General features: G+C 47.4%; 1 protein-coding gene across 1 annotated transcript in view; it reads right to left on the bottom strand.

Annotated features, from left to right (window-relative positions):
- The window catches only part of LOC139397133 (receptor-type tyrosine-protein phosphatase R-like), a gene marked incomplete at its 3' end in the record, with an annotated part of 41917 nt that overhangs the window by 12682 nt on the left and 16735 nt on the right, over window positions 1-12500 (bottom strand). The window contains exons 5-6 of the mRNA XM_071144008.1: window positions 6089-6238; window positions 4986-5212 (exon numbers count right to left, since the gene is read on the bottom strand). Of these exons, the coding sequence (XP_071000109.1) occupies window positions 4986-5212; window positions 6089-6238 (377 nt within the window). The remainder of the gene's footprint in view (window positions 1-4985; window positions 5213-6088; window positions 6239-12500) is intronic.

Here is a 12500-nt window from a genome sequence, read left to right as displayed (position 1 = left end):
TCCAATGTTGACCTAAATGACTAATGATGATAAATACAATCCACCTGTGTGTAATCAAGTCTCCGTATAAATGCACCTGCACTGTGATAGTCTCAGAGGTCCGTCAAAAGCGCAGAGAGCATCATGAAGAACAAGGAACACACCAGGCAGGTCCGAGATACTGTTGTGAAGAAGTTTAAAGCCGGATTTGGATACAAAAAGATTTGCCAAGCTTTAAATATCCCAAGGAGCACTGTGCAAGCGATAATATTGAAATGGAAGGAGTATCAGACCACTGCAAATCTACCAAGACCTGGCCGTCCCTCTAAACTTTCAGCTCATACAAGGAGAAGACTGATCAGAGATGCAGCCAAGAGGCCCATGATCACTCTGGATGAACTGCAGAGATCTACAGCTGAGGTGGGAGACTCTGTCCATAGGACAACAATCAGTCGTATATTGCACAAATCTGGCCTTTATGGAAGAGTGGCAAGAAGAAAGCCATTTCTTAAAGATATCCATAAAAAGTGTTGTTTAAAGTTTGCCACAAGCCACCTGGGAGACACACCAAACATGTGGAAGAAGGTGCTCTGGTCAGATGAAACCAAAATTGAACTTTTTGACAACAATGCAAAACGTTATGTTTGGCGTAAAAGCAACACAGCTGAATACACCATCCCCACTGTCAAACATGGTGGTGGCAGCATCATGGTTTGGGCCTGCTTTTCTTCAGCAGGGACAGGGAAGATGGTTAAAATTGATGGGAAGATGGATGGAGCCAAATACAGGACCATTCTGGAAGAAAACCTGATGGAGTCTGCAAAAGACCTGAGACTGGGACGGAGATTTGTCTTCCAACAAAACAATGATCCAAAACATAAAGCAAAATCTACAATGGAATGGTTCAAAAATAAACATATCCAGGTGTTAGAATGGCCAAGTCAAAGTCCAGACCTGAATCCAATCGAGAATCTGTGGAAAGAACTGAAAACTGCTGTTCACAAATGCTCTCCATCCAACCTCACTGAGCTCGAGCTGTTTTGCAAGGAGGAATGGGGGAAAAAATTCAGTCTCTCGATGTGCAAAACTGATAGAGACATACCCCAAGCGACTTACAGCTGTAATCGCAGCAAAAGGTGGCGCTACAAAGTATTAACTTAAGGGGGCTGAATAATTTTGCACGCCCAATTTTTCAGTTTTTGATTTGTTAAAAAAGTTTGAAATATCCAATAAATGTCGTTCCACTTCATGATTGTGTCCCACTTGTTGTTGATTCTTCACAAAAAAATACAGTTTTATATCTTTATGTTTGAAGCCTGAAATGTGGCAAAAGGTCGCAAAGTTCAAGGGGGCCGAATACTTTCGCAAGGCACTGTACCACACCTCCTCCGGCCTTATTGCTTTAAATATATAATGCTGACAGTGTTAATGATCTTCTTCCTGTCATATAATATATACATTCTAACCTACATTTACATAGAGGAAATACACATTACAGTTCCAGACCTGAGCGTTATCTGGCATCCTCAAACTGCACTCCAACATGTTACAAAAGCACTTGACAATATTCCCCCCCAAAATCTATCACCATGAGACACCTGCCAGTGAAATAAACCCTCTCTCATTGCATTTTATCCTGCTTCATTGTTTTACATAAAGAACATTCCTGACAGAGGCCTGTTCCGGAACATTCTCTCACTTCCTTCTTATAAACATCAGGATGACTTGTGACATAAGGGGCCTCAATCTCAATTCATCTTTCCTCACCTCCTTCTCAACTGTATAAGAGGAGAAGGTCAGAGGGGGAGGGGCTATGTACCTTTTCCTTCAATGGGTTTAGAGAAGGAGGTGAGGAGAGGAGGTGAGCAATCGAGGTAAGATTATTTGAGAAAGAACCAAGATGTCCTCTTCCCTCCTCCTCTACCTCCTCCTCTATGTCCTCCATCTCCTCCTTCTCCACCCCTTCCTTCCTCCTCCTCCCCCCTTCCTTCCTCCTCCTCCACCTCTTCCATCCTTCTCATCCTCCTCCTCATTCCCTCCTCCTCCTCCTCTACATCCTCCATCTCCTCCTTCTCTCCCTCTTCCCTCCTTCTCCCCCTTCCTTCCTCCTCCTCCCCCTCTCCAGTCCTTCTCGTCCTCCTCCTCATTCCCTTATTTTCCTCCTCCTCCTCCTCCTCCTCCTCTCCCCCTCTTCCCTCCTACTCCCCCCCTTCCTCCTCCTCCTCCTCCTCCTCTTCTCCCCCTCTTCCCTCCTTCTCCTCCTCCTTTCCTCCTCCTCCTCCTCCTCCTCCTCCTCCTCCTCCTCCTCCCTGTTCCCACCTTCCTCAGACTAAGGCAGAGGAGGTGGTCTACCCCTCGTTCTACACGTACTCTACGGAGAACACCTGCCACCAAACACAATCAGATGTTAGAGGTCGGGGGAAAATACCACGGCTCAATGCCTCTGGACTCTGGCCAGCATGTAACAGTTCACCTGAGTGCAGTGGGATGTGATAACATAACCCACAACTTACTGCTGGGACATGATACAATCTGCTGGTATCAGCCATTCATTTGGGGATTGTGTGTAGCTACAACATCTAATCTGCTTGGTGTAAACGCACGATGAAAACCTTCAAATGTCTTCAAACCAGTTTCGCTCTGTGTCTCTCTCTGTGTTCTCTCTCTGTGTCTCTTTCTGTGTCTCTCTCTGTGTCTCTCTCTGTGTTCTCTCTCTGTGGTCTCTCTCTGTGTCTCTCTCTGTGTCTCTCTCTGTGTCTCTCTATGTGTCTCTCTCTGTGTTCTCTCTCTGTGTTCTCTCTCTGTGTTCTCTCTCTGTGTCTCTTTCTGTGTCTCTCTCTGTGTCTCTCTCTGTGTCTCTCTCTGTGTCTCTCTGTGTCTCTCTCTGTGTCTCTCTCTCGGTCTCTCTCTGTGTCTCTCTCTGTGTCTCACTCTGTGTCTCTCTCTGTGTATCTCTGTATCTCTCTCTGTGTCTCTCTCTGTGTCTCTCTCTGTGTTCTCTCTCTGTGTTCTCTCTCTGTGTCTCTCTCTGTGTCGCTCTCTCTGTGTCTCTCTCTGTGTTCTCTCTCTGTGTCTCTCTCTGTTCTCTCTCTGTGTCTCTCTCTGTGTCTCTCTCGCTGTCTCTCTCCGTGTCTCTCTCTCTGTCTCTCTCTCTGTCTCTCTCTCTGTGTAGTTAAAAGCAGCAGTGGAAAGTTTCCCAGACATCACTTACAGTGTTCTTCTAAAGTCAAGCCAGAGAGGAAGAGCAACATTAAAGACTTTAGACTTCACCCCTTCCCCTCCTTCCCCCTCCTCTCCTCACCCCTCCTCTGCCTCCTCCCCCTCCTTCCCCTCCTCTCCCCCTCATCCCCTCCTTCCCCCTCTCCCCTCCCTCCTCTCCTCTTCACCTCCTCCCCCTCCTCCCCTCCTCTCCCCCTCTACCCCTCCCCCTCCTCCTTGTCCTCTCCCCCATCCGTCCGTTCTTTGTGTCACTAGGACAGTTCTTGATTGGCCGCCAACATCCAACCAAACCCTGCCCTGACCTCATATACACTACAGCCCAGCTATTGAGAGAGACCCTCCAGCTCTGGGACAATCAGGCTATAGACTACAGCCCAGCTATTGAGAGAGACCCTCCAGTTCTGGGACAATCAGGCTATAGACTACAGCCCAGCTATGGAGAGAGACCTCCAGCTCTGGGACAATCAGGCTATAGACTACAGCCCAGCTATTGAGAGAGACCCTCCAGCTCTGGGACAATCCGGCTATAGACTACAGCGCAGCTATGGAGAGAGACCCTCCAGTTCTGAGACAATCAGGCTATAGACTACAGCCCAGCTATGGAGAGAGACCCTCCAGCTCTGGGACAATCAGGCTATAGACTACAGCCCAGCTATGTAGAGAGACCCTCCAGCTCTGGGACAATCAGGCTATAGACTACAGCCCAGCTATGGAGAGAGACCCTCCAGCTCTGGGACAATCAGGCTATAGACTACAGCCCAGCTATGTAGAGAGACCCTACAGCTCTGGGACAATCAGGCTATAGACTACAGCCCAGCTATTGAGAGAGACCCTCCAGCTCTGGGACAATCAGGCTATAGACTACAGCCCAGCTATGGAGAGAGACCCTCCAGCTCTGGGACAATCAGGCTATAGACTACAGCCCAGCTATGGAGAGAGACCTCCAGCTCTGGGACAATCAGGCTATAGACTACAGCCCAGCTATTGAGAGAGACCCTCCAGCTCTGGGACAATCCGGCTATAGACTACAGCGCAGCTATGGAGAGAGACCCTCCAGTTCTGAGACAATCAGGCTATAGACTACAGCCCAGCTATGGAGAGAGACCCTCCAGCTCTGGGACAATCAGGCTATAGACTACAGCCCAGCTATGTAGAGAGACCCTCCAGCTCTGGGACAATCAGGCTATAGACTACAGCCCAGCTATGGAGAGAGACCCTCCAGCTCTGGGACAATCAGGCTATAGACTACAGCCCAGCTATGTAGAGAGACCCTACAGCTCTGGGACAATCAGGCTATAGACTACAGCCCAGCTATGGAGAGAGACCCTCCAGCTCTGGGACAATCAGGCTATAGACTACAGCCCAGCTATTGAGAGACCCTCCAGCTCTGGGACAATCAGGCTATAGACTACAGCCCAGCTATTGAGAGAGACCCTCCAGCTCTGGGACAATCAGGCTATAGACTACAGCCCAGCTATTGAGAGACCCTCCAGCTCTGGGACAATCAGGCTATAGACTACAGCCCAGCTATTGAGAGAGACCCTCCAGCTCTGGGACAATGAGGCTATAGACTACTTCAAAACGGTTACATGGTTTCAGTCTTTCAACCCAGAATCATTGTGAGATGATTTAGTGGACAACTGAACCCACACTGCTCATGCTTCTTTTTACAAGGAGACGAGAACCAGAATCGTCCTTGTCCTTTTATACAGAACGCTCATCGGTTTGGTCCAACACAGATGAACATTGAGTGTCCATATTTAATATCACCACCAGTATTCACTCACCTCTCCTGGAGACACGCGGCAGGCTTCATCCTGAAGGGAGAGGGGCTGGCTGACAGGCAGGGTTTCTGGTGGGCAGGGGGGAGCTGCGGAGGACCACAGCTGGAGCTGGAGACAGGGATGGGGACAGGGGTGGTGGGTGGAGGACGGCAGGCTCTGGGTGGAGGTATGGATGTGGGTGTAGAAGGCGGTGCTGGCTCTGCTTGGACCATGCTGCTAGAGAAGGGGACCTGAGGAATAATGACAAGATGGGACAGCATTAGTTGAGCTTCAGACACGCCTTTACTAAAGATAAAACCAGGACCTGGGGAATAATGACAAGATGGGACAGCATTAGTTTAGCTTCAGACACATCTTTACTAAAGATAAAACCAGGACCTGGGGAATAATGACAAGATGGGACAGCATTAGTTTAGCTTCAGACACTCCTTTACTAAAGATAAAACCAGGACCTGGGGAATAATGACAAGATGGGACAGCATTAGTTTAGCTTCAGACACATATTTACTAAAGATAAAACCAGGACCTGGGGAATAATGACAAGATGGGACAGCATTAGTTTAGCTTCAGACACATCTTTACTAAAGATAAAACCAGGACCTGGGGAATAATGACAAGATGGGACAGCATTAGTTGAGCTTCAGACACTCCTTTACTAAAGATAAAACCAGGACCTGTATTCACAAAGCATCTCACAGTAGAAAGACATATGTTTTATTGTCACATACACCCGGGTAGGGGCAGTGAAATGTGTTGTTTTACAGGCTCAGTGCCGCCCTCCTGAAGTGCCTTGCTCAATGGCACATCAGCAGATTGTTCACCTTGACAGTTCCTTTTGGTTACTGGTCCACTGCTCTAACTGCTAGACTACCTGCTGCCCTGTAAGAGAGCTGATCTTGGATCAGTTTGGTCTTTTAGATCAGATTGAATAGGATGATATGGTCAGGCAGGACCTGATCCTAGATCAGCACTCGTACTCTGATATACTTTATGAATACAGGTGTATTACACATACCATTATGGTACTGTATTACATCATGCTACAACTTGGGGCTTCAAATATGTGTTGCATTCTGGGAATTGTAGTTAATCGCGCTCCAACCTACCTGGGGCTGGGTCTGGGCTCCGACGGCGTGCTGCGGGACCGGGGGTGGGACGGTGACAGGGGTCAGGTGAAGGTCGCGGCTGGGGAACACGGACTGCTCTTTGGTCTGCCTGTCAGAATATTCAACCTTCTCCTTTAGACGGTAGAGGACCTGAGAGAGAGGAGAGGAGAGGAGAGGGGAGGGGAGGGGTGAGGAGAGGAGAGGAGAGGAGAGGAGAGGAGAGGAGAGGAGAGGAGAGGAGAGGAGAGGAGAGGAGAGAAGAGGAGAGAGGGGAGGGGAGGAGATGAGAGGAGAGGGTGTAGAGAAGAGGGTTTAGAGGGTGTAGATGAGAGGAGAGGAGAGGAGGGGGTGTAGAGGAGAGGGTGTAGAGGAGAGGAGAGGGTGTAGAAGAGAGGAGAGGGTGTAGAAGAGAGGAGAGGAGAAGAGAAGAGAAGAGAAGAGAAGAGAAGAGAGGAGAGGGTGTAGAGAAGAGGGTTTAGAGGGTGTAGATGAGAGGAGAGGAGAGGAGGGGGTGTAGAGGAGAGGGTGTAGAGGAGAGGAGAGGGTGTAGAAGAGAGGAGAGGGCGTAGAAGAGAGGAGAGGAGAAGAGAAGAGAAGAGAAGAGAAGAGAAGAGAGGAGAGGAGAGGAGAGGAGAGGAGAGGGTGTAGAGAAGAGGGTTTAGATGGTGTAGATGAGAGGAGAGGAGAGGAGGGGGTGTAGAGGAGAGGGTGTAGAAGAGAGGAGAGGGTGTAGAAGAGAGGAGAAGAGAAGAGAAGAGAGGAGAGGAGAGGAGAGGAGAGGAGAGGAGAGGAGAGGAGAGGGTGTAGAGAATAGGGTTTAGAGGGTGTAGATGAGAGGAGAGGAGAGGAGGGGGTGTAGAGGAGAGGGTGTAGAGGAGAGGGTGTAGAAGAGAGGAGAGGGTGTAGAAGAGAGGAGAAGAGAAGAGAAGAGAAGAGAAGAGAAGAGAAGAGAGGAGAGGAAAGCTTTGATTGCTATTGGCATGAAAGAGCAGTTCACAGCAAACCTTATGGACATCACAACACTTCCTCATTCCTTCTTTCTGTTTCCAGTCACCTCAGGTGTCCTGCTGCTTACAATGAGTCCCCACTGGTCTCATTTCCAGGTGATTAGCCTTACGGCTGAGCTAATTCTGGAGTTCTAATGTCACTGTCTGCAGGCCCTGAGGTGGCATGACCTCAGGGGACCCGCCAGCCACAGAGAGAGAGAGAGAGCAGTGAGACCTGGGTTCAATCTTGGATTCACACTAGATCATTATATTGTGACATTGTGATATTGAGATATTGAGATATTGTGACATTGTAATATTGAGATATTGTGATATTGTGATATTGTGATATTGTGATATGCATGCCCTCTTGTGGATGTGAAACATAGTTCTGTTGGAGAGGGCTGAGTGATATAGTCTACAACATGTACAATAACATGGGAGATGGCTGAGTGATATAGTCTACAACATGTACAATAACATGGGAGATGGCTGAGTGATATAGTCTACAACATGGGAGAGGGCTGAGTGATATAGTCTACAACATGGACAACAACATGGGAGAGGGCTGAGTGATATAGTCTACAACATGTACAATAACATGGGAGATGGCTGAGTGATATAGTCTACAACATGTACAATAACATGGGAGATGGCTGAGTGATATAGTCTACAACATGTACATTAACATGGGAGATGGCTGAGTGATATAGTCTACAACATGTACAACAACATGGGAGATGGCTGAGTGATATAGTCTACAACATGTACAATAACATGGGAGATGGCTGAGTGATATAGTCTACAACATGTACAATAACATGGGAGATGGCTGAGTGATATAGTCTACAACATGTACAATAACATGGGAGATGGCTGAGTGATATAGTCTACAACATGTACAATAACATGGGAGATGGCTGAGTGATATAGTCTACAACATGTACAACAACATGGGAGATGGCTGAGTGATATAGTCTACAACATGTACAACGACATGGGAGATGGCTGAGTGATATAGTCTACAACATGTACAATAACATGGGAGATGGCTGAGTGATATAGTCTACAACATGTACAACAACATGGGAGAGGGCTGAGTGATATAGTCTACAACATGGACAACAACATGGGAGAGGGCTGAGTGATATAGTCTACAACATGTACAACAACATGGGAGAGGGCTGAGTGATATAGTCTACAACATGGACAACAACATGGGAGAGGGCTGAGTGATATAGTCTACAACATGTACAACAGCATGGAAGATGGCTGAGTGATATAGTCTACAACATGGGAGATGGCTGAGTGATATAGTCTACAACATGGACAACAACATGGGAGAGGGCTGAGTGATATAGTCTACAACATGTACATTAACATGGGAGAGGGCTGAGTGATATAGTCTACAACATGTACAACAACATGGGAGATGGCTGAGTGATATAGTCTACAACATGGGAGAGGGCTGAGTGATATAGTCTACAACATGTACAACAACATGGGAGAGGGCTGAGTGATATAGTCTACAACATGGGAGAGGGCTGAGTGATATAGTCTACAACATGTACAACAACATGGGAGATGGCTGAGTGATATAGTCTACAACATGGGAGATGGCTGAGTGACATAGTCTACAACATGTACAATAACATGGGAGATGGCTGAGTGATATAGTCTACAACATGTACATTAACATGGGAGATGGCTGAGTGATATAGTCTACAACATGGGAGATGGCTGAGTGATATAGTCTACAACATGTACAACAACATGGGAGATGGCTGAGTGATATAGTCTACAACATGTACAACAGCATGGGAGATGGCTGAGTGATATAGTCTACAACATGTACAACAACATGGGAGATGGCTGAGTGATATAGTCTACAACATGTACAACGACATGGGAGATGGCTGAGTGATATAGTCTACAACATGTACAACAACATGGGAGATGGCTGAGTGATATAGTCTACAACATGTATAACAACATGGGAGATGGCTGAGTGATATAGTCTACAACATGGGAGATGGCTGAGTGATATAGTCTACAACATGTACAACAACATGGGAGATGGCTGAGTGATATAGTCTACAACATGTATAACAACATGGGAGATGGCTGAGTGATATAGTCTACAACATGGGAGATGGCTGAGTGATATAGTCTACAACATGTACAACAACATGGGAGATGGCTGAGTGATATAGTCTACAACATGGGAGATGGCTGAGTGATATAGTCTACAACATGTACAACAACATGGGATATGGCTGAGTGATATAGTCTACAACATGTACAACAACATGGGAGATGGCTGAGTGATATAGTCTACAACATGTACAACAACATGGGAGAGGGCTGAGTGATATAGTCTACAACATGGGAGATGGCTGAGTGATATAGTCTACAACATGTACAACAACATGGGAGATGGCTGAGTGATATAGTCTACAACATGGGAGATGGCTGAGTGATATAGTCTACAACATGTACAACAACATGGGAGATGGCTGAGTGATATAGTCTACAACATGGGAGATGGCTGAGTGATATAGTCTACAACATGTACAACAACATGGGAGATGGCTGAGTGATATAGTCTACAACATGTACAACAACATGGGAGATGGCTGAGTGATATAGTCTACAACATGTACAACAACATGGGAGAGGGCTGAGTGATATAGTCTACAACATGGGAGATGGCTGAGTGATATAGTCTACAACATGTACAACAACATGGGAGATGGCTGAGTGATATAGTCTACAACAACATGGGAGATGGCTGAGTGATATAGTCTACAACATGTACATTAACATGGGAGATGGCTGAGTGATATAGTCTACAACATGTACAACAACATGGGAGATGTCGCCCTCCTGTGGAATACAGTCATGTTGCACGTCCTCTTTGAGCTCATAACAGTTTAGTAACAATAGCTAATGCATGGATTGAATTGTAGGTACACCAAGCAGAATGTAAACACAGCACAGCATAACTTCCTGCTAAATAAAGGTTACAGATATACACAGATATACCCTTGTAAGACATTCAAAAGCCCACTTCCTGTGCATTAGCATGTTGTTCCTGTTAGGAAGAAGAGTTAACAACCTGAACTAGGAACTAGGGGTCATATCTTGTCTGTGTCCTAAGGGCCCTGGTCTAAAGTAGTGCACTATATAAGGAATAGGGCTCTGGTCTAAAGTAGTGCACTATATAGGGAATAGGGCTCTGGTCTAAAGTAGTGCACTATATAGGGAATAGGGCTCTGGTCTAAAGTAGTGCACTATATAGGGAATAGGGCTCTGGTCTAAAGTAGTGCACTATATAGGGAATAGGGTTCTGGTCTAAAGTAGTGCACTATATAGGGAATAGGGCTCTGGTCTAAAGTAGTGCACTATATAGGGAATAGGGCTCTGGTCTAAAAGTAGTGCACTATATAGGGAATAATGTGCTATTTGGGATTCACACAGGATGTGACCACTGGCTGATTTCAAGGTTTTACTGCTAACCTACAAAGCATTACATGGGCTTGCTCCTACCTATCTCTCTGATTTGGTCCTGCCGTACATACCTACACGTAAGCTACGGTCACAAGACGCAGGCCTCCTAATTGTCCCTAGAATTTCTAAGCAAACAGCTGGAGGCAGGGCTTTCTCCTATAGAGCTCTATTTTTATGGAACGGTCTGCCTACCCATATCAGAGACGCAAACTCGGTCTCAACCTTTAAGTCTTTACTGAAGACTTATCTCTTCAGTGGGTCATATGATTGAGTGTAGTCTGGCCCAGGAGTGGGAAGGTGAACGGAAAGGCTCTGGAGCAACGAACCGCCCTTGCTGTCTCTGCCTGGCCGGTTCCCCTCTTTCCACTGTGATTCTCTGCCTCTAACCCTATTACAGGGGCTGAGTCACTGGCTTACTGGGGCTCTCTCATGCCGTCCCTGAAGGGGGTGCGTCACCTGAGTGGGTTGATTCACTGATGTGGTCATCCTGTCTGGGTTGGCGCCCCCCCCCCCCTTGGGTTGTGCCGTGGCGGAGGTCTTTGTGGGCTATACTCAGCCTTGTCTCAGGATGGTAAGTTGGTGGTTGAAGATATCCCTCTAGTGGTGTGGGGGCTGTGCTTTGGCAAAGTGGGTGGGGTTATATCCTTCCTGTTTGGCCCTGTCCGGGGGTGTCCTCGGATGGGGCCACAGTGTCTCCTGACCCCTCCTGTCTCAGCCTCCAGTATTTATGCTGCAGTAGTTTATGTTTCGGGGGGCTAGGGTCAGTTTGTTATATCTGGAGTACTTCTCCTGTCCTATTCGGTGTCCTGTGTGAATCTAAGTGTGCGTTCTCTAATTCTCTCCTTCTCTCTTTCTTTCTCTCTCTCGGAGGACCTGAGCCCTAGGACCATGCCCCAGGACTACCTGACATGATGACTCCTTGCTGTCCCCAGTCCACCTGGCCGTGCTGCTGCTCCAGTTTCAACTGACCTGAGCCCTAGGACCATGCCCCAGGACTACCTGACATGATGACTCCTTGCTGTCCCCAGTCCACCTGACCGTGCTGCTGCTCCAGTTTCAACTGTTCTGCCTTATTATTATTCGACCATGCTGGTCATTTATGAACATTTGCACCCCTTGGCCATGTTCTGTTATAATCTCCACCCGGCACAGCCAGAAGAGGACTGGCCACCCCACATAGCCTGGTTCCTCTCTAGGTTTCTTCCTAGGTTTTGGCCTTTCTAGGGAGTTTTTCCTAGCCACGTGCTTCTACACCTGCATTGCTTGCTGTTTGGGGTTTTAGGCTGGGTTTCTGTACAGCACTTTGAGATATCAGCTGATGTACGAAGGGCTATATAAATACATTTGATTTGATTTGATTTGATTTGATTTGGATACTGGATGTGACCCCTGGTTACTGGATGTGACCCCTGGTAACAGGATGTGACCCCTGGTTACAGGATGTGACCCCTGGTTACTGGATGTGACCCCTGGTTACAGGATGTGACCCCTGGTTACTGGATGTGACTATTGGTTACAGGATGTGACCCCTGGTAACAGGATGTGACCACTGGTTACTAGATGTGACCACTGGATACTGGATGTGACCCCTGGTTACAGGATGTGACCCCTGGTTACTGGATGTGACCCCTGGTTACTGGATGTGACCACTGGTTACTGGATGTGACCCCTGGTTACTGGATGTGACATCTGGTTACTGGATGTGACATCTGGTTACAGAATGTGACCCCTGGTTACTGGATGTGACCACTGGTTACTGGATGTGACCCCTGGTTACTGGATGTGACCCCTGGTTACTGGATGTTACATCTGGTTACAGAATGTGACCCTTGGTTACTGGATGTGACATCTGGTTACAGAATGTGACCCATGGTTACTGGATGTGACCCCTGGTTACAGGATGTGACCCCTGGTTA

Source organism: Oncorhynchus clarkii, unplaced genomic scaffold (assembly GCF_045791955.1).
Source record: "Oncorhynchus clarkii lewisi isolate Uvic-CL-2024 unplaced genomic scaffold, UVic_Ocla_1.0 unplaced_contig_8786_pilon_pilon, whole genome shotgun sequence".
Classification (NCBI taxonomy): domain Eukaryota; kingdom Metazoa; phylum Chordata; class Actinopteri; order Salmoniformes; family Salmonidae; genus Oncorhynchus; species Oncorhynchus clarkii.
Note: the sequence above shows the minus strand (reverse complement) of the source record. Positions and strands in the feature narration are given on the sequence as shown.